This window comes from Phascolarctos cinereus, unplaced genomic scaffold (genome assembly GCF_003287225.1).
Source record: "Phascolarctos cinereus isolate Bilbo 61053 unplaced genomic scaffold, phaCin_HiC Scaffold_1;HRSCAF=81, whole genome shotgun sequence".
Classification (NCBI taxonomy): domain Eukaryota; kingdom Metazoa; phylum Chordata; class Mammalia; order Diprotodontia; family Phascolarctidae; genus Phascolarctos; species Phascolarctos cinereus.
In genome coordinates this window covers 8,335,666-8,358,768 of record NW_027555514.1, presented here as the reverse complement: position 1 = coordinate 8,358,768, position 23,103 = coordinate 8,335,666, and the positions used below count along the sequence as shown (strand labels likewise).

General features: G+C 43.5%; 1 protein-coding gene across 1 annotated transcript in view; it reads left to right on the top strand.

Moving 5' to 3' along the window:
- Positions 1-11,281: 11,281 nt before the first annotated feature.
- The window catches only part of MEOX2 (mesenchyme homeobox 2), an 87,550-nt gene continuing 75,728 nt past the window's right edge, over positions 11,282-23,103 (top strand). The window contains exon 1 of the mRNA XM_021000123.2: positions 11,282-12,378. Within this exon, the coding sequence (XP_020855782.1) occupies positions 11,835-12,378 (544 nt within the window). The 5' untranslated portion in view covers positions 11,282-11,834. The remainder of the gene's footprint in view (positions 12,379-23,103) is intronic.

The following is a 23,103-nucleotide window of genomic DNA, read 5'->3' as shown; positions in this document are numbered from 1 at the left end:
AGCAAGTGAAGAAGAGAGCTGTGTATTACCCATATGCCGAGGGTAGGCTCTACATCCACAGCCATTGCTAGTCATTTTGACTTTCACCTTGCCATTGGACTACCGTCCGGAGAAAGTGGGGCTGAAGCCTTCTAGCAACTCTGCCTCACTTAACTCCAATGTGTGTGTGAGTGAAAAGACATCACTCGTACTATTGACACTTTCAAGGCTTCTCTGAAGACCCTCTCTACTTGATTGTGATTCATGGGAGACACTGGAACAGAACTGCCCAGAATGATGTGCCCGCATAAAAGAAGGCTCTATGCTTTATGAGCAAAGCAGAATTGCAGTAGCTCAAAAGCAATATGACATGCATATTTAGAGATATCTCCACTCCAGATGTTCACATGGACCAATTGTACCCAGCTTGTGGTAGAGACTTCTGAATTTGTATTGGTCTGATGAGTCATAGCCAGACACGCCACACTGACCTTGACACAACGACACCATTTTGGTCCCCTTCAGTTATGACGGACAACAACAGTAACAGTGGAATTGTCCTTTTTTGTTTGTTTATTAATCCAGACATTCCCTAATGTTCCTATTTAATGGCATAAGGGAAGGAGGCTAGAACAGGAGTCAGGAGATCTTCATGTGAGCCCTAGTTATTCCTTTTATTAGCTACATTTTCTTTAGGATTCTCTGAGTCTTCATTCCTAAAATGGAAATACTAATAACTAGCATTGACATGGCATTTTACAGTTTGCAAAGCACTTTACAAACACTATATCATGTTATTCCAGTGACAGTCCTGGAGGATAGGGGCTATTATCCTCATTTCAAAATGAGGGAACCGAAGCAGCCAGCAGCTCAGTGACTTGTCCAGGGCCATGTCCTGAGACTGGATTTGCACTTAGACTTTTTTGAGCTCAGTCAGGGTGCTCTATTCACTGTGCCACCCTCTGCTTGAACTCCCTAACTCACAGAATTGTGAAGATTACATCAGATAATGTACAGGAAGTGTTATTTGATTTTGCAGGCACTGATGAAGGCCCTACCAATAGGGAGGTGAGGATAAAAAGGAATCCTTTACTATCTATGAGGGGCTCACATTCTGCTGTCAGCCTAAAAGCACTTTATGCATGAAACTATTGATGATTACAAGATCACAAGCCAGGGGCAAAGTAACACATTTTCCAACATTAAAAAAAATTAATTAATAAATGAATTCAATTCCCACTTGTGCCTTATTCAGTAACTTCTCTACAGAAATACCTAAAGCACTGAAGTTCTCTGAACATTCCTTCTGAGTTCAGAAGAAGCTCACTGGTGCCCCCAGCAGTTAAAAACATGCAGATATGCCCTCAGGCCTTACCTGTGAAATCTTACACTGAGGGCCCTTTGGGCTGCTGCCCCACCCGCCACAAAGACTAAATGTTGCCATTGCTGAGAGATGCTTCTTAACTGATGTCTACTCTTACACTTAGGGGAAGAATCCAATTCTAATTTAGCATGACCCAGTCCATTAATGGCTTCATTCATTCACCCAACACCTTGGGTTCTCCCCAGACACTACTGAAGAGCCGGTATAAACTCCCAAGTAGAAGGGTAATGGGCTCCATATGGCTTACCTGACTCAACAGGCACATAATTGGGTCCTTTGCCGTTGGAATTGATTCTGGGCAGTTCTGGAGTCTAAGCACATTGCCGTAGCCCAAGCTAGAGGCCATACTTGTTGTAGTATTTCGAGCCCCCATCAGAACCCTTTGCCACCAACATAGCCTGGCTGTTAGATTGACCCCAATTTAAGGTCAGTTGTTTCCTGATGGATGTTTCTATTGTATAGATGGTGCCTCAGACAAGAACCATAATCCAAGTCATCCATAATTAGTGATTATAATCCATAGTTATATGATTAATGACTGTTTTGCCATGAGACTTTTCCATAGTGAGTCAACAGGGTATCTCTCTGGTGGACACTGCGGTCAGTAGGGCCCAGCACAAACTGAAAGATCATAGAATCATAAACTCAAAGCTGGAGAAGTTTCAGTAGAACATAAACTACATGAGGGAACTGTTGTTCCTTGGCTCTGCATCCTGGGGTCCAGCAGAAAACATGGCATGGAGAAGGTGCATAAAAGTTTCCTGGATTAGACTTGGTCCAGATAGCATCTTAGCCCTACGAAGCCATTTTATAAATGAAGAAACTGAGGCCCATGGGATCAGAGTTTTCTAGAGATTGTGTAGATTGTCACATGGTGCTTGCAGCTTGGCTACAAGCCTCTGCTCTGGGGATTAGAGGGTGTCCTCTGCTCTGCTCTGCTCTGCACGAGGACTAGCTGGGTTCCTTTTATTTATAATATGTATCTCCATCCTTGGCATTTTGAGCTTCCCTGTTAGCTGTTCTCTCCCCCCACTCCCACCCTAGAAGGGAATGTCCTTTTGCTTATGTTTATAAATCGATGACAGTTCGTTCGTGCCTAGCACACAGTAAGTGGTTAATAAATGCTCACTGACTGGTTCACCCACAAGGAAGAGCTGAGCTAGCATTTTTGTCACTTCAGTGCTGAACCATATGAAAAGCAGAAATCACAAGGAGGCCTCGTTCTAGAGAGAATGCCCGTGACCTTGTAACTCTGTTATCATAACAATCGACTCATACTAGGACTGCAAGGAAGAAACAAAGGAAGGAGGAAGGAAGAGAGGGAGGAAGGAAGGGATGGAGGGAGGGAGGAAGGAAAGAAGGAAGGGAGGGAGGGAGGAAGGAAGGGATGGAGGAAGGAAGGGAGGGAGGGAGAAAGAGAGGAAGGGAAGAAGGGGGGAGGAAGGAAGAAAAGAAGGAAGGGAGGAAGGAAGGGAGGGAGGGAGGAAGGAAGGAAGGAAGGAAAAAAGGAAAGGAGGGAAAGAGGGAAAAAGAAAGGGAGGGAGGGAGGAAGAACGAAAGGAAGGAAAAAAAATCATTATTAGGTACTTACTATGTGCAAAGCACCTTTCTGAGCTCTGAAGATGCAAAGAGAAAAGCAACGTGCCCTTGCCTTAAGCAGCTCCCATACTAATATGAGGAAATAGCAGCGTGCAGAGGCAAAGCAGTTGATAATACCTCTTCTTTAATGTTGCTTTCATTGATAAAACCATATCTATTTCTAATGTGTAACCACTGGATGGGGCCCAGAACTCTGGGGGTTGAGGAATTTCTGTTCCCATTGTTTTGTTTCATAGCTCTGGCTTCTGGGGGACGGGAGGCTGAAGCTCCCCACCCCTACCACCAGCCAGTTGCCAGATCACATCTTCACAGGGGGAAGAGGCTAAAAGCAGGGGCAAAGGCAGAGGGGGTGCTAATGTTTCAGAGATTCATGGAAATTCCTTTAAAATCATAATTACTGCAATTAGGCTAGATCACAGGTTTGCTTGGTGAGAATTGCAGGCACTGGATTTAGCCAGTAGGAGAACAAGTGCAGGGAGGGTCTGGGGAGTATTCAGTTTCCCTCAGATCGCACTGCATGTGATCAGCCCTGAGTTTAGAAGGTTGAATTTGGGATCAGTTCAATGGTTTTGGATGAGCAGCCTTTCCTCTAGTGCATATTGAGACTCATTTCTCACTTTGTTTAATTGTGCCCTTGTCTTCCCATGATTCCCCTAAAGGGCTCTGCTGGAAGCTTCACAAGTCTTCTTCTTGGTCCATTCTCCTCCTCCTTAACTGTGAACATACCCTCTAGGAGAATATAGTCTCTCTCAGGGCAGGCACCTTTTTCTTATGTTGTCATGTCCCTTGTGCCTAGCATAGTGCCTTCATAGGATCACAGAAAAAAAAAACTTCAGAGATCAGACAGACCACCCCCTCCAGTTACAGAGGAGGAAACTGAGGCCTTGAGAGGCTATTTGACTGGTTCACTGTTACACAGCTAGAAAAGAGCAGAGCAGGGATTCGAACCCAGGTCTTCTGCCCCAATATCAGGCCCTCTCTTTCACCATGCTGTAACACTCTGTATTTTTCCAATCCTTTCTCTGGAAGGTAGAGCACTTTCCTTTGCTGCCTCATATAAAAAGGGTTAGTATTACTTCTGTAATTGAAAAATATCACGCTTATGTTTAAATGATAATTTTGATCATTGGCTGCTTTAAGAGAAATTCTATTTGAAGTAAAACGCATGCCTGGGTCTTCTTGCCTCTGCTGTCATGTCTTTATGGTTTATGATATAATCATTTTCTGTCAAAAACAGAGATTGTTTTCTGTTTCTGTTGGCCTCATATGTTTCTACTATGCTACATGTCACCTAAACATTCTTTGTTTTCTGACCTTCTCCCATCCCCTTCTCCTATTCCATTTAATCTTCATGTTTTGAATGATTTCCAAAGGCAGTGTAACATCGTGGGAAAGGCCTGGGCTTTGGAGTCACAGCACCTGAGTTTTAGTACTGCTCTCCCTCTTCCTACCCATGTGACCTTGGGTGAGTCACTTTCACCTCAACAACCTTCAGTTTCCTCATCTATACAATGAGGGCTTTGGACCACTGGGCTTCTAAGGTCCCTTCCAGCTCTTAATCTATGATCTTATTTTAGGGAGGAGCAGACAGTCTGTTTACTCGTTGCTAATAATAGCTGACATTTATATGGACCTTAAAGATTTCAAATCACTTTGCATGCACTGTCTCATTTGATAGGTAGAAATGGATCAGGGACCTGAGTCCTGGTGGCCCACTCCCCAGCCTTTACAACAATAAAGCTAAGTCAGCCACAAATACTTTATAAAATCTCAGAAAATGGCTTTATTGCAATAAGTGACATATTTGATCTTAGCCTCCAATTATGTTTAATATACCACAATATAGCCTTTTGTTCTTGCTGTAAACCAAAGTATTTGACATTAAAGGCGCCTGGTTTTTCTTCCCTCTCTTGGAATTATATAAATTATAGCATGTAATCAACTAGATATTGGAGGGGCCAGGGAAGGTTCTGCAACCACCGAGGGCTCTTCAGTGAGTTCAGTCTCACAGGCAAACTGAATGAAATAGGCATTTTCAGAATAAAGCTAGCTGCAAATTGATGAAGTGTAAAAAGTTTAAGGGCAAAAGAATAACCCGTCTATTGCCAACATCATTTCCCTGAGTCCTTTTCAGGGACTTCTGTCTTGGGAAGCTAGAAACCTAAAGCCCAAGACTGTGCATGGCTGCCTTACCTACAGCGCCAAGGTCCGGTTTCATCCCAGGCCAAGTTTTCTGGGAGATTTATGAATTTATGCAGATTTCATGACCATTAAAAAAAAAGTATAGGGTAGCTTTAAGCAGCAGGAGAAAAGAATTTTCCATTTTTCTTCAGTGTAGACAGAACGTATATATGCTGTTGTCTAATATATAACTGATTTTTTTTTCAGGCTGGAAATATCTAAGAAAATTACTCTGCTGATGGGGCCCAGAGTGATTCCTGAAAACAAGGAATAAATATATAAATACCTGTAGATTGAGGAGCTTGACAGAAATGCATAAACCAAAAGGCTTCCAATATTTTCAATGAAGCCACTCCCTCTAATGCTGGCATATGGATTAAATTCGAATGACTGAGAAAAGAGGCTTCCTAAATTATGTCCTAGGTGAGACAGCCAAGGAGTCAGAGAGATAAATTATAAGATCTCCTTGTGCTGAATTTTCCATGATGTAGGAGGGTCGGTGGATGATCAGAAAGGGCATTCTAACTTGGAGGCTTTAAACATTCAGAAAAGGTGCTGACAAGAAGAGTGCCAAAGTGCCTAAGGAAGTAATTCAAGCCTAGTGTGTTGATGATTGCTGGAACCATGAAACAGGCTTCGTAGAATATTATTTTTTGAGAAAAAAAAAGTCTCACCTGCTCCACCATCTCTATTGTGAGGTTCTGTTTTGTTTTGCTTTGAATTTTTTCTTTTCAATTTACCTTTGACAGATTTGTATTTTGGTGTATTTTCTTTTGTCATGTGATAGGAGGAGCAAAATGGCATGCATTTCATGCCCAAAATATTGAGTGTCTTTTACTGCAGAAATTCAAGAAACATTGAGTGAATTCATTAAAAGAATCCCAATTTCTTTCAGAAATTGTAAATCTAAATGTGGCATGACTAGCTCTGAGAGTTAGGAAGGAGGAATTGTTTAAATATCTTGTATTTTTTCCAGAAGTAATGTCTGAATGTGTACATTCAGATTTCATTTACATATGGGTCATTTGTTGATCTGTTTCCTTTATTTTTTATTTATTTATTTTTTTAGGCAATGAATTCTGATTAAATACTAACCAGGTGGAAGCATAGAAACTGTATTTTGTCTATAAACTGGGAAGGGACAGGGAGAATGGAAACTTAGAGAAAAGCAAAGCCAAAACATCACATCTTCTGTGGATGCTGTATTCATTGTTGTGGCTGGGTGACTGTTTTTTAGCTGTGAGAAATACATTTTCCTTTAAATCACATTTTTACCATTGGGATGATGGCTGATTTTGATTCTTTAAAATTCTTTTGTTCAGTAAAACAAAGACAAGGAAAGAAATGTGATTCCTTTGAGAATTCTAGAGAAAAACAGATTGTTTCTCTATTTCAGTTTAGTTATATTAACATGTAAGATACATATGCACACACAATTTTATGCATATTATATATGGAAAGAGAGAGAGAGAGAGAGAGAGAGAGAGAGAGAGAGAGAGAGAGAGAGAGAGAGAGAGAGAGAGAGAGAGAGAGGCTTTCTATATTTTAAAACAGGGAGAACATTATTTCAGGGGAATTAACTTACCTTCTCTTCTTGAATAATTTAGAAATCTGTTTAAAATTTATACTTATATTGGCACTCTTAAAAGTTTTAATCAATTTTGCCTGGCAGATGCTTAATTTTTCTTGGAAACATACATGTACAGATGTACATGCTATATCTACCAACACATGCACATACAAAAGTAGACATTGGTGGAAGGAGATTATCAGCATATGTATGCATGCATGTGTTGTATATCTATATATTTAGTATATATGATACATGATGTATGTACATGCATAATTATACACATATGTTTCCAAGGAAATTAATCTATCGGGTAAATTGTATTATAATTGTCTCCGTGTCTTTTATACAACTAATTTAATAATGTCAACTCATAATGCATTTTAAATGCTTAGATTTTCTCTGAATTTTGGCATTTAAAAGAATAAGTTAAAAACAATTATAAGGTTCTTTTTTTTTAGATTTTTCAAGAAGAGAGGATAAATTCTCTCTAATGCTCTCCAAATCTTAAAATACAGGGAAAAATCATTACGCTCTCTGTCTCTCTCTGACTCAATTTCAGTCTTTTTTTTTTCTTTTTAAATGCTTACAGCTTCAGTCTGGTGGGTTGTGATGGTGCTGCATATGTAGGGTGCGAGGCTGTAACCCTTGGCTACTTTAAAGAGCAATCTCTCCCACGTTTAAGATCGCTGGGATTCATTTTCTAACTTGCTCGGCTGTTTGAAATCGTCATGTAAATAAAACATCGCATGATGTGCCAGGTGATGCTCTTGAAGCTTTGTTAAATAAATAAATAAATAAACTTGTTGGCGTGTGATCTCTTTTTATGATTTTGTCAGGGAAGTGCAGACACAAAGAGAATTGAATGCACTCAAAAGCTCCGATTATTGCAGCAGCCCTTACCGCAGCTCTCCTTTCCCAAGCTTGCGAGGCACTTTACTTTCAGGCAGGAAATACCAGCATTACCACTATCGTACAGATGAGGAAACTGAGGCTCAGAGTTTTTTTTTAAGCAATTAATATCTACAGAGAACTTACAATACCCATGCCCATGTTTATACCAATCTTCTTAGTGTGACTTTGCAGGAACAGTTACAAGATGGGAGCAAATAAACAAATAAATAAATAAAGATTCAGCATCCTATCATTTCAAAATCAATGTGAGTAATCGGAAATTTCTCACAGCTGTCAGTCACTGAAAGGGATAAGTTCTATTTTACTTTCTTTAACTGATGGAGAAAGGGAAAATAAAAAGTAGGGCGGTGTGTCTCCTGTCTCTCCCTTACTCTCGACAGTATTAAAAAAAAAAAAAACACAAGGAGCGATTTCTCCGAATGGGGAAATTATGAAATAACCAAAAATCAAAAGGTTTTACTTCCAAACATGATCACTTTTTAAGTGACACTTTAAAAAATACTCCTATTTATGTGTGTATATATGCATGCGTATATACGTCTATATTTATTTATTTTTTTCTCTAGGCAACAATGAAATTGATTTCAAGTTGAGTTTCCTGTATCTTGTGGAAAAGGAGCCTTGTGCATTTGTCGGGTAAGAGTCCTCTAGCTTTCAGAGAAGGCTAAATCACGCGTGGACAGGGGTCTGCAAATATCCCTCCTGCCCCCTAAACCGTCCCTTTAAGCTTCGGGCTGGGCGAGTGTTTCTCTCCTTTCATTCGATTCTATGTCTCTCTCTCTCTTTTTTTTTTTTCCTTTCTAGCCTCGACACCAGCCGTTTCTAACGACTGATTGACAGGGGCAGGTTGGTGGGAAATTTCAGGACTCTATCATAGGTCAGTCATTAACACCTGACCCAGGGGACCTACAGAAAAGAAGCCAGCTCAGTTCTGGGACAGTGGAGAGGAGAAATTAGTAGAGAAGGCATCTCTTGGTGCTAGTTGAGTAGGCTTACCTGAAATTCTATTGTTCCAGGCTGACCTAACTCTTTCCAGCACCCTAACTGTCTGGTTTCAGCCCTGGGGCGCAAAAGCTAGTCTCTTCTGCTCAGCGCGCCCAAAGCTCAACTGAACTCAATCCGATCCGGCGCGGATGGTATTCAATCTCCCTGGGATGGAGGAGTCCCAGCGGGCAGGTCCCGATTCCCCAGTGTTCTAGGTGCCGAGCAGGGGTTGGGAGGAAGGGTCCCCACTTTCTCTTGATCATCCTCTCAATTCGGCCCCACCCCCCTGCCTTTGCCCACACCCAAGCTAGGGGCTAACCAAGCCCAGAGTTCTGGTGAGCTCGCTTTCCTTTGTACTTTAAGGTTTAATATCAGAGCCCATATTGAAACCATAAACACAAGGAGAAATCAGACAAATATTCCAACCCGATGGTAACAGAACCACCCCCTCCTCTTCCCCCGTACTCTGGGCCCAGCCTATGGTCCCCAGTCCCCTCAGAAGGGAGTAGCAGGCACCCCTCCACCCTTACCAGGCTTTTGGGAGAGTGGAGGGCCCCAAGAAGAGGAAGGGGATCCCTCAGATCAGATTCAGGGCCCGTCTGCCTTACCGTCTGTCCCTGGCAGTCTACAGCTCCCTTTTCTCACCAGCACTGCCCCAAACAGCGGGGCAGTCAGGCAGGCAGGCAGGCAGCTGGTGGACAAAAGTTTTCGGTTTTTTTTTTAAACCTAAGTCTGCAAAACTAATTTCCCTCAGAATAGGGCTCAATTTCCGTTTAAGAAAAACAGCTCTCACAAATCTCAGAATTCCTGGTTCACCGCCCCCCCCCCCAGCCAAAGATAATTTTATCTTTCAAATGGTTCTGAGGGTGTGTAGCCATCGGCAGCCCACAAATTGTCTCGGGACTTAAAAGGTAAAAAGGACGTAAACTGGAGTGAGGGAGTACAGGGGATAGGATAAGTCGGTCTTCAGTAAAGTTTGGGGAACCCCCTGAGTGGAGGTCAGTGGTATCGTTGACAAAAGCCACATGTCCTCCCTATTTTGGTGTCCCTTCTTTTTTCTTCAAAGTTTCTGGGTTCATCACTATTGGGGAAGGACACGACAACGAAAATACTGAGGCCCTAACATCGTTTACTGAGGCTGCCATCAGCCTCAGCCTTTGGGAAGGAGCCCAATCAGGGAAGGGTATTTACAGCTCGGACTAGGGCCTGACTGGCTTCTGCAGACCCTTCCCACCCAGGCTGTGACCTTTATGAATCCACAGTTCTCTCCTCGTCCTTAAAAGGGAGGTTAGCACTCAGAAGTGGTGGTGCTGGGCCAGAGAGGTGTTTGGGGTGTGTGAATGTGTCATCCCGCGCCCCCCTCCCCCAGCACACACACTAGAAGAAAATCCCATCCAACTCCCCGCAAAGATAAGTATCCAAGGCTGGATAGACGTCTGAGTTCCTTGCAACTTGGGGGGAAAAAATCGTAAGGTAGCAAACCTCCGCAGCCTCAGCTACCGACAAGCAGCCAATACCCGAAGATGAAGGCACTTGGGGAGTGGAGAGAGTGGAGCCTGGGCCTTCTCTATAGACCAAACCCGAGTTGTGGGGTCAGGCTGTTCTCCTTCATAGGGTAGGGTGGGAGCTGAATAAGAAGCGTTCACTCCTGGGGCATTGAATTGTCAAAGGATAGTATAAACATCCCTGCACTGAGGACCAATTGGTTTCTGATTCTGCTCGAAGATGGCAAAATACTCCCCGGATCGCTAGGCAAACGAATCAAGAAATGCAGTGAGACAAAGGGGTGTTTGTCTGAGCCCGGTGTGGGAGTGGCCACCTGGGACTGCAGGTGAGGCTGCTGGTGCTTTGGGATCAGAAGGTGGCTGGCTCCGCCTCCGGCTAGCTTCCTCCCACTCCCACCCCAGCCTCAGCCTTTTTTTCCCCCATGAGATAGGAACTTATTTCCGCCAGTAGAAGTCTAGCCAACCTCGCAACTTCAGATGGGTCTCCTACCCTGTTCCCTATCAACTGCACACCCCGCAGGCCCCAGAAAAAGGAGCGGTCGGCACGGTTCCCGCGGCCCCTGTTGCAGAGGAACATCTAGCCCAGCTTCTGGCTCCTCCTGTAGAATTAGGGCACTGCCCCGTTTGCAGCTCCCTAGTACCTCTCTACAGCTTTTCCCAGGGGCACCTATTTGCAGATGTGAATGCACATGTGCATGAATGTCAACACTGTTCCCAAACAAAGTAACAAATAAGCAGAAACAAAGTTTCCCCGGAAAGAACAAAGTTGAACTTTGGACTAGTTTTTCGTGGGGCTCGAACGCTCAGGCTCCAAGGGCTGGTGGGCGTGAGAGTGAGTGTGCGCCTGGATGCGTATATATGTGTATGAATGTGTGTGTGTGTGTGTATGTAAGTGTGGGTGTATGTGTGTGTGTGCGCAGATGTGTGCGAGTGTGAGTGTGTTTGTGTGTGTGCCGTGTATGCGTGTAGGGGCGCTTCCCTGGGGCCGTCTATCAAACCGACAAGCCCCCTTTTCCCTCGCGGCTCAGCTAGGTGCGCCACCCTGGAGCTGCCTGGGACTGGGGGAGGTGGGCAGAGGAGTCCCGAGGAGCCGGGGCTGGGCGGCGGCGACGGCGGAGCCGGCAGAGAGCGGAGCGGCCGTTTGGGAGGGAGTCCGCATGTGGTCAGCGCGGGGTTCCTAAGCCAGCCCCCAGCTCACATTACACTCTATTTATAACCTCCCGAAGCCGTTTCCCCCTCGCAGGCAGGCAGGCAGCATTCTCTGGGACCACCTTCTCTTGGCTTCCACCTCTCTCCTCCTCTTCCTCCTCCTCCACCTCCTCCTCCTCCTCCTCATCCTCCTCCTCCTCCTCCTCCTCATCCTCCTCCTCCTCCTCCTCCTCCTCCCCTTGACATCGGAGCGTCCGAAAGCAGCAGCGCGGGCTGGACGATTCCTTCTTCCTTCCTTCTCTTCCTCTTGCTTCTTCCCGGGGCTGGCACAGTCAGCGGCCAGCCGGACCGACAGACGCACGGCCGGACCTAGCCCTCCAGGCTTCTCTTGGCCCATTCCAGCTGGTCAGGGCAGGGCAGGCCAGGGCCAAGCGGGGCAGCCCACGGCCGGATCGGGGGGGGGAGGGGCGGGGGCTCTGAGTACATTGCTGGCTGACCCAGGACGGCGGAGGTGGAGGCGTCCGTCCGCAAGCTCCCGCCGCCGGGCAGCAGCCGCGCCTCGCATGCTATGGAGCATCCGCTCTTCGGCTGCCTGCGCAGCCCGCACGGCACTGCTCAGGGCCTGCACCCCTTCTCGCAGTCTTCCCTGGCCCTTCACGGCCGCTCGGACCACATGTCCTACCCCGAGCTCTCGCCCTCCGCCTCGTCGTGTATAATCGCTGGCTACGCCAACGAAGAGGGCATGTTCGGCAGCCAGCACCACCCGCGTGGCCACCACCACCACCACCATCACCACCATCACCACCCACAGGCACCCCCGCCGCCGCCGCCGCCACCACCCCCGCCTCAGCATCAGGCGCTGCAGGGCAGCTGGCACCTTCCGCCCCTGGCTTCACCTCCCGCCGCCGCCCGCCACAGCCTGTGCCTGCAACCCGACGCCGGCGGCGGCCCGGAGCTGGGCGGCAGTGCCCAGGGTTTGTGCGCCTCTTCGGGCAGCTTAGGTGCCAGCACGCCCACGGGGGCGGCTTGCGCACCAGGGGACTACGGGCGCCAGGCGCTGTCCCCCGGGGACTCGGAGAAGAGGGCCGGCAAGAGGAAGAGCGATAGTTCAGGTAAGGAGCCGTCGGGGGCTGAGGGAAGGCGACCCTCGCGAGGAGAGGGCGAGGCCCGCTGCCTGGTGGATGGGCATCGCCGTGTGGGCGGCTGGCCTCATTTCTAGGGCGAGAGGCTCAGCACGCGGGCGCGCGCGCTCACACACACACACACACACACACACACAATCATAAACACAGCCACACAGAGACTCGCACACAGGTAACTACAGGCAGATTCAGAGACATACAGGTGACCAGCTATAGAAAGAGATGAGCAGACCAGTACACGCAGAGGTGGCCAGGCACTGACGGAATGTCTGTCCGACCCACTCAGGAGGACAGAAAGCCACACGGTGAGACACAGTCACAGATGCGTAGACAAACAGTCACATACAAACACAAGCACGTGTGATGTATTGAGTGTTGAAAGCGCGGTAGACTCGCAGCCAATGAGTGTAATAGAACTTCTCTCAACTTTCCGAGGCGATGGTCAGAACTCCTAGAGCCTTTCCCCGTATCTAGGATTATATGGAGACGCTCCCTGCAGTACCCTTGGCTAGACTCAGGCAGGGACTCTGCTGGCGTCTGGGTCCTGGGGCTTAGGGGCAGCTCGAGAGCACGTGACAGCGCCTACTCTCAGTTGCTCAGTTTGCATTTCCTCCAAGCTACAGAGGGAGATTCGTGGAGCAGTCTCCCTCTCGCTCTTGCTGGTGCTGGGCCCTTCGTGGGGCTGCTTCGGATTCACTCGGAGGCCACCAGCCAGCCCTTCCTCTCCTTTTTCTATAGTTAACTGGATTTCCAAATTCTTGTGCAATCTTTGGAACCTTTGCAGTAGAACTTGGCAAAGTTCATGAGAAAAAAAAATCCCTCAATTCTGATGAAAGAGTACTTTAAATAACTTAGGATCCCCAAGGTGAAAAAATTAAATGGCGATCCCTGAGAACTGGGGAGGAAGGGGCAATTTCCAAACTCTGAAGTTTACACTCGACTCTATATTTGAAGGGCGTCCTTTGTGGATTTACAAACGGTAGTTGTCTCCGTAAGTAAATGTGAGTTGGAGAGGGAAATATTTCTTGATATTGGTCCCTATGAAGGGAGTACTTTCTGGAGCACAGAATTCCCGCATCCACAACAGGGAAAGTTGTTTCCCAAGTAGGCGAGAACCCAGAGGGCGTCTTGTCCGAAAACTGAGGGTGCTGCCACATGCCGAGTTACCCAGGCCTCAGAAAAACAAGCCTGAGGCGCTGGAGTAAGCCATAGGAAAGAGATTTGGAGATCTGATCTGCCAGAGAAGAAAAGGCCAAGGTATAGCATCTCTGAACGCTTTGTAAAGGCTCACAGCTGGATTCATAGCCCCAGAGTCAGCGGGGAAAACTAGTAAGCCATCTTTGGGTGAGGAATTCTTAGAGTATTTTGAATAGCAAGACTACGAACCTGGTTTTCTTCTTGAATATAAGGACTGCCATGATTTGTTTTTGTTGGTTTTTTACCAATCATTTGGCAATTTATCCACCGCCCTCTTCCCCTCATTTTACCAGCAGTTATCAGCTTTAAAAAGCATTACCAAAACTGTAATAAAGTCCAAGTGGCTTGAGATCTTAGGCTTAAAGTGTTTTATGTGGGATCTAAATGTTCTTCAGTATTAGGCATAAACGTCCCAGTCAGAAACATTTTTCAAGGAGGCTATAAGGTGGATCTAAATCATCCTGTCATAACTTCAAAATCTAGTCCCCTCTTTTCAGTGTTAGGAGTTAACATAGCCTGTCCAAATCAGGGCTTTTTTATCCAATGGAAGAAAAAAAAATAAATTTTCTCATACATTATTGGTGGACTGGACAAACCAGGTGTAGTGTAATGTTCTTACAACAGTGACAAATAACAATATGAATCAAATCTGCTATTATGTCTGTTTTTGGGGGGTGGGGAGAAGGAAGCTACATTCAAAATTCAGACATTATAGAATGTTTTTTTTAAAAGTCTCTTATGAACACAATTATATTTTATATCACTGGAATATTTGTAAGTGAAAGACATTTTAGGTCACATCCTCAGGTACCAGGAGCTCTGGAAATGAGCAGTTTATTGAGTGAATTGTTCTTTTTGTTTATTGACCTAAAACAACAGACTCATTTTTTCCCTTTTTCACACGCACAAATTATTTTGATTGGAAAAAGATAGGAATAGAGGGGGGAGAGTGCCATTAAGTTCTCTCTGGTGATAGTTTCCAGAGAAAACTACCCCCCCCCCTTTTTAAGCAAGGTTGTATATATTTATCTTTTGCCCAGGCTCACAGCATAGCAAAATATGATCTTGCAAATCTGTGTTCTTGCCCGTTGAAGCTCATGTCTGGAGTCTGACCAAAATAGTGACAATTTGTGTTGGCTGCTGCCCATACGGTTACTGAGTGAGCGTTTGAGTGGGAAATGCCAATTAGTCATCACCCAGAATAGGTTCACTTGGGATTTCTAGTGATCATTTAGTTGGATGGCCCCAAAGATCTTCAGCTAACTGAATGGAAACGGCATTCCAAGTTTTAGCAGCAGAGGCAGTGAAGTTCTTATGAAAAATCCTGTGCAAAGTGGAACCATCATCTCCCTTCCCTTCCCTTATTTCCCTTCTCTTTTTTTTTCTTTTCCTTCTCTTCCCTTCCCTTCCCTTCCCTTCCCTTCCCTTCCCTTCCCTTCCCTTCCCTTCCCTTCCCTTCCCTTCCCTTCCCTTCCCTTCCCTTCCCTTCCCTTCCCTTCCCTTCCCTTCCCTTCCCTTCTTCTCTTCTCTTCTCTTCTCTTCTCTTCTCTTCTCTTCTCTTCTTCTCTCTCTCTTCTCTTCTCTTCTCTTCTCTTCTCTTCTCTTCTCTTCTCTTCTCTTCTCTTCTCTTCTCTTCTCTTCTCTTCTCTCTCCTTCCCTCTCTCCCTCCTTCCTTCCTCTTTCTTTCTTTCTTTCTTTCTTTCTTTCTTTCTTTCTTTCTTTCTTTCTTTCTTTCTTTCTTTCTTTCTTTCTTTCTTTCTTTCTTTCTTTCTTTCCTTTCATCTTGAAATTTATTGAATTCAGGTTCTAACCCTAATCTTCACTCTAGTACCCCTTCCCCCCTCCACCTTCTGTGAATTACCTTGAAAGTTCATTCATGTCACAGTCCCATAAGATCTTTTTGATCCAGCAGAACATAATATAAATGGCAAAAATATGAAATTGTTGAAACTGGTACATCTTATCCATTTCTCGGTTTTCTTCACACATTCTCTGTATTTCTAAAAAAATGAAATTTAGATCACTAAATGTTACTTTATAAAGTTCAATGATGAAAAAACAGCATGCTAGAAGCCAGTCTTCATTTACTTGAATGTGTGTACTTGGCATTTATTCATGCTGTATTTATATTTATAGAGGGAGTATAGTGATTCATAGTAAAAATAAAGCAAATGAAATCTTTCCTGGATAAAATTCACATTATACTTACTAGCATCCAGTTACAACACATGCATATGCACACAGATCTGTAATCTATATGTAATTTATACTTGTGTATGTAATCTTTAAGTTTCTATAAAAGGGGAAGGGGGCACATGATATCTCCTATCTCCTAGGGTTTTTCTGAGGCTCAAATGAGGTAATGTATGTTTGTTGCTTCACAAACATAAACATGCTATATAAAGTAAAGCTGTTACATGCTAAAAGTAATTTATACATATATATATATTATATATATAATATACATTCATATACAAATATATCATATTTGTACCATGTCTATCAATGATAGATAGATGGATAGAATGATAAATATGATATAGACAAGTAGGTTTACAAACACTAAGATTTGAACCTGTTGCCATTTTCATCATCGAAAAACTGCTTTAAATCCCAGTAAATGATATGCTGGAATAGAAAGATAGCCTTAGATTTCAGTTGCTTGGTCGGTTTTAGTTGAGTCTAGAAGCAAACTTTTATGACCTATGGGCTTCCATAAGTATTTTTATTAGTAATTGACAATAACCAAGTTTAATAGAAAAACACACAGTCACTAAATGTGTATTAAACAGTTTTGCAGCCTTGAACCTACTTTGCTTCCAGCATCATTAGCGACACCAACATCTGCTCTGTCTTCAAAGGGCCTCTTAAAAAATCCAAACTTTACAACTGTACTTAAAATAATCAGTAGAAAGCAGGTGATTCTGAAAAAAAAGAGAGTCTATAAATAGTGTGAATTGCTTGGCTTCAATTACTTTTGAGTGCCCTCCAAACTCTGCGGTAATAGGAATAAGCTGCAGTTTCAGAGAGAAAGAAGCAAAGCAGTTTGATTCCCCAATCCGACTCCCGTTTTGCCCAGGAATTAGACTGCAGAGAAACAAGAATGACTGTAACCCAAGAAGGCTTTGATTTTTCCAGAAAGAACAAATTTGTACAGTTTTCATTTAAAAAAAAGGTCATTATCAAGAAAGATACACCAACTAATTGCTCATTACTGAAGTGTGAAATAGTAATACTGGATGGACCAAAAGTCTCATAAAGAAACCTACTAACATAAAATTATACTTAAAAGATATTGGAAGGAATAGAATTTGGGATGTGGGTTTTTCTTCAATTTTTAAATCTACCTTTCCATTGGGGCTCCAGCCTGTTGGAGCCAGCCTATTCCTCACTGAATATGGACCTTGAAAACAGAGCAATTACTTTCACTTTATGGGTTGGACCGTGTATACCGACAAAATACGACTTCGTGATCTTTGCCTCACTCTGGGCTCATTTGTGCAGTTTTTCATAGGATCCTGTTTGACTAGCTGTGATACTGGAAATGTATAGAAGTCCAATTTCTGCACTTTTTTGTTCCTGGATGTGAAGTGTCACTCTCATGTCATGTAGGTTTGGTTGTGAGAATTCAGAAAAAAAACATCTAATTGAAAGTGGAGGAAAGACTGGATGGGAGACCATCCACCTTTCCCAATTAGAACCTCCTCTAATGAATGAAGTTGGTGGGGGGCAGGGGGAGGGAATTGTTAATTTACTTGCTTGTGAATGTTATTTGCATGACCAGTTAATGGGTGGTGGATGTGAAAAATTCCAACTTTGGAGGGGCTGTGTGTGCACGAAAAAAAAATAGACTTTTAAAAAAAATTGTTATAGGGCCTTAGCTGTAGATATGGCCAGGTCTCAAGAGAGTATGTTGGTGAGGACAAACAGACAAACAGACAGAGAGACAAGCTTCATGTTTGTTTCAAGGCCTTCCTTGGTGAAAGACAATTGATTAGGTGAAAGCAGATACTCCAAGGCATACTTTTACATTTTAGGTAAATTGTATTTTGAAATGATAACACATTTGGGAAAAAAAAAGATCAAATATTTAATTCAGGGGTTGTTAGCCTGGGTTCTGGGAACTTATTTTAAAAAATTGATAAGTGTCTTTCAGTAGAATTGATTTCCTTTGTAATCCTCTGTATTTTATTGTGTGCAGTGAATAATACAATTCTGAGGAGCCAATCCATAGGTTTCACTGGGCTGACAAAAGGATCCAGGACATAAACAAGATTGAGAATTCTTAATTTAAAGCAAGACACCAAAGAACCTTAGGACTTTCCTTCATAGTGATCGTGGAAGCAGCAGCAAGTGTTCTAGAGCAACTTCTGGGCCAGAACCCAAAGTGCAAGGAGGCTGAGGAGTTAGAGAAGGAACATTAGCATCTGCTTATGAAACCAATCAGGCATGAGGCTTTCCAGGTTATCTGAATAATTCAGTTTTTCACTAACTTCAGTCCCATTACTAGGCTTTGTAGACACAGCAGCACCCCACCCCCAACACACACACACACACACACACACACACACACACACACACACTTCCCCCCCCCCCCCAGAATATCGCAGTTGATTATTGGACCTGTAGGGTGGCAAAATCCTGAATGGTAATCAGACCTTTTAACTAAGAGAAAGAAGGGGAGGGCTGGGGCAGCAATGGCGCACACAGTGTTCATGACTGCTCCTCCCCTACCCCTTTTAAGAAATACTAAACAGACTATAGGAATGAGACTTCCCAGGCTGCTTTCCCCAGCTCCTGTCAAATATTGGTGCATCTCAGGCTGCCTCAGACTTCACTTCAGACTCATTCTGAGCTCAGTTAAATGACAACAGCCCATGAGGGGAAGGCACATACCCATAGGGGACAGAGAGGCTCTTATCTCCAACATTCATTTCTAATGAAGAATGAATCTGCCCCCATAACAGTGCCCTGCAGGCCAGGGCTCACAACACCAAGTTGGTTCTAAAAACATTTTCGGCCTGAATCAGTTTCCTAGTCACTATCACCAAGTTTTTATCAGTTTAAAAGCAGGCTTGTATTGAGGCCTCTACCAGCCTTAGCATCAGCTTTGTTCTTGGGATTCCGAGTGTAATAGCAAGGATTAATTAGTTGCCATGTAACTGAGAATTCTCCCAGCTGATTTTGGGGAGCTGGGGTTCACTCCAAAAGTCGGTGTGCTCAGGACGTTGGCCTTAGACCCCGAAATGGGCACTGGAGGGTTGGAATAGACAAAGACAGTTGACTCATAAGGGCAGAAGACCTAGTGGCTTCCTCTGTGTGTGTGTGTGTGTGTGTAGGGGGGAATTCGTGAAAATTTCTACCATTTATTTATCCAGTTGGTCACCCCTTAAAATCTGAGCTCTCTCCAAAGTAGAAAGCTGCTTTGGGCTAGGAATCCCTCTGGATTCTCCTGGAAAAAAAATTGTCTACAAAGGTAGAGTATGCAGTAACTGAAAGGAACCGCCAAATGTAACTGATGCAGAGATTCCTGAATCCTAATAGTCAGCGAGTTCTAAAACGCTGTTGGAAGAAAGCTTGAAGGCACATTTTGTTGTCTCATGTTACACACTCTGAAGAGACAGTTGTTTCACAGATAACATTCAGTTACTTAATAAGTCAGAAATCCCCAAACAGTCAATTTACTAACATACAGCTTGGGTTTTCCCAAGTTTTGTTTTTTTTCCCCCCATAAAATTTCTATGGAATTTTTTTTTAAGTTTTAAAGTGCTATTTGGTAATATTTGGGGTGCTATAATATTTAAATTAGTTTGTATCAAGTCATCAAATATATTTTAAATTGCATGATGCTTTTAGCGAATTCTTTTTATTGTTCATGCTTGTAACAGAATGCATATTTCTATTTATTGGCCACATGTAATAAATGCACTACTGGAGAACCCAAAGCAATTGAAGTATCCAAGAATGTTACATACATATACAGAAGACTATTTGGGAAGAGTGCACTATTTCACATGTTATTAGTTAGAATGTATCTGAAGAAAGATATAACTTCATAAATGCACACACACATAATTGTTATTTCTCCTCTTCACCCCCCCCCCCCAGTATTCAAGAGAGTTCACCATTGATTTGGTTGAACAGTATTTCAATATACTTTTTTTCAATATACATTTTCACATTCAGATATGTGGAGAGAGGGAAAGTGCCCCAACGTTAGGTCTCTTTGATACATTACCCATGTAAATGGACATTCTTGAATAAGATTCATATTAATCTGCAGAGAGCTATTACCAAAAGAGGAAGAAGGTGGTAGGTGGAGCTGATTTGTAGAAGAAGAGACAACATTCAGCCATGTATCAGTGTCCCTGGCTTTCCCAACTAATATAGTAGGCATGCTGGATTTTTGACTATATATGTAAAAAAAAAAAATGCTCGGTTCTAATATAATGTTTTCAATGGCTGTAAATGAACAATTAAAACACACACACACACACACACACACACACCACCACCACCACCTTAACGAGACATCATCCTAAAGTAATGAAATACAAAGAATAATTTTAATATCCACTGATTTTTAAAAAGCCTTTACAATATTTTAAGAGCATAATATTCATTCTTTGGTCACAATAACAATATCTCTAAGACTCTCATCGACAGAATCTTACATTCTCATCTTGTTGGACCCATTGTTCTCCAGTGTTTCACAGATCTGAATTAACTTCTCTATTTCCATGTGAAATGACTGTTATCACAACCTTCACTTCATGATTTCCATCTTTAGTTGGGCTCATTATTTGTTTTAGTAAGCATTCCTTTTCCTCTCTAAAGGATGTCAGGAGTATTTGAATTTTTGCCTATAGGAAAATAAGGCACATTTCAGAAATCTGAAGGATAGATGTTTGTATTCTGTTATTTTTAGGGACTGTATTTGAGAACTCTTGCTTGGCTTGGGATTATCCAGACAATCAAATGAAAATCAGAGAACAGAAAACCCACTTGATCCATCAGGGAAGGCATGGATGGAGGGAGGGTTCTAAATAAAAACTGGAAAAAAAAAAGCACAATTCCCTGAAATCCAGAGGTATGAACAGATACACAAAAGGGATGAGAACAGAATGAGGAGGTGGGTTATACACATTAAAATTCTTGGTGGCATTTGAAGGACTTCCGTAGTAAAGACAAGAGATTTAGGGAGCGGAGTTTAGAGATCATCTACTGTGGATCTTTTATTTTATAGCTGAGGTCTTTGAGACCCAGAGAGCTTAAGTTACTTGTGCATGGTCACACAGGAAGGAAATAAGAAAGCTAGCATTTGACTCCAGGTCCTGTTGATGTATTACAATCTTTTTGTAGCGCATGCTGCCTCTCATATCATAAACAAAAAAGAAACCAATACTATACAAAATAAATAAGAAAGTTAAACTTGAATCTATGTTGGCCAGTACTGGAAAACTGGTAGCCACTGCATGATCAGGCAGGATTTCTGTTCAGAAAAGGCTAACCATGACCCTCCTCCCTTCAGCCACAACCTTGGGCTGTCATCATCTGTCAATCATCATCATCATCATCATCATCATTTTGTTGATTTTTCCGTTTTATTTTATTTGCCTATTTATATTTTGACATAATTCTATCATTATAGAATCAATTTTTTTCACTCTTCCTACAGGCTTGAGGACAGAAAGCACACAAGAAAGAGGTAAAGGTGAGGGCCACCCCCCAAACAGGAGTGGAAAGAACAGAACACTTATAAATGATGCCTGGATGAATGTGTCTTTTTTGAGACTGATGGCAATTTGAAAAGGAAAATGTGTCCCACAGTGTTCTGGAGTGTCTTCGGTGGCATAGCCTGGAACAACTGCAGTCTTATGCAAAGAGTCCTCTAAGGCGATAACTCAGAGGCACTCATTTTATAAAACCTAGACACCTGAAAAAAGGAGCTGAGCAATGGCTTTACGTGCTGTTGTTCATAAGACATCGAAGGATGAGGCTCCTTCTCAAGGCTCAACGAGCAAACAGTGCATTTCTTTCTTGGGCATCTGATTTTATTCCTATAATCAGAAGCATTTTGCTAAAGAAAACAAAATGATGGCTCCATAGCTACTATGGAGGTTCAGAACACTCTCCGTCCAAGAATTTTCAGTAGAGGCCAATTGGACTTTCCTTCTGATACCATTGGCAAGACATAAATGATTCTCGAAGAAAAAGTATGCTATATTTTCAAAGTTTATACTAGAAAACTTTAGAGTTGTGTAATTGGCTAGAGCATTAAGCACACCCTTATTAAAGCTCGTGTGGGTTGCCATCCCTTCATTTATAATTTTTTTTTTGACAGCCATAGGAGGAAAGGGCAAGGTTCTTCTCTGAGGAAAATGGGATCCCCTGCTTTTATCCTCTCTCTTTACCAATACAATTCTAGCCAAATGTAAACTTCATTTACATATGGAGCTTTTGCCTGCATCAGAGCATCTGGATGTTTTCAGCAGGACAACATCTGGAGACAAGCAACTGGGAGGAGAGATTGACGCCAGTGACAAAATGCATCAAGCCAGGCCTCCAGATGCCCAGGCCTGCCACTGCTTGCTTGCCTTTCCTGACCCATCACCTGCAGGCATACACCAGCACAGGCCCCAAAGGTGGCCAGCCTCTGGAGATGGTGACCTGCCTTCTCCCCTAAGATGGGTTCTATTCCCTCCTGGCCATGCTTGGGCTCTCAGGGAGTGGTAGCTGCACCCACAAACTTGGGGCTCCAGCCTGTCTCTACTACAGATGTTCAGGGAGATCTGGAGCAAAGGTGGCGAGCCTGTTGTTTGCCTCAAATGTTTTACAATTAGTCACCAAACCCCAAGGGATTCTCACTCATGCCGAGATATTTGAAGACAAATCCAAGTGGGTTGTAGTCATGCCCCATCCAGAGGCAAGCTCCAGCTCTCTAGGGATGTTGTCTCCTACTTTCTTCCTTTGCATTACAGAAAAGGGAGCATTGGAGGCTGAAAGCAATGGACTTCCCTGCCCAATTCCTAGTGGTTGTGTGTACACACACGTGCTGTATATGCATGTACCTATAGATGCATATGTACATGAATATACATGCATACATGTGTTTGCATTTGTAGAAAGAATGAGAAAGAGAGAGACAGACAGACCAAGACAAATGGGCAGAGACAAATAGACAGATGGCCTTGTATGGGGTCATGGAAATATGGGACCAGATCTCTCTGCCCACTTAGGAAGCGGGCAAAGTTTGACTTTCAGATGTTAGTTCCATGTTTGCTCTCTCTGTCTCTGTCCCCCTTCCACTCACCCGGCTCTGCCTTCTCTCAAATAGCCACTTACCTCTTGACATTCTCACTCTTATGTCAAAGTGTGTCCTAAAGTAATTTGTCTATTCTATGGTAGAATGAGATGCTGGGATCAAAGTTAGAGAATAGGACTTCAGCCTTGGCTCTATCACTTCCTATGAGTCCTCAGGCAGAACACTTCTTTCTC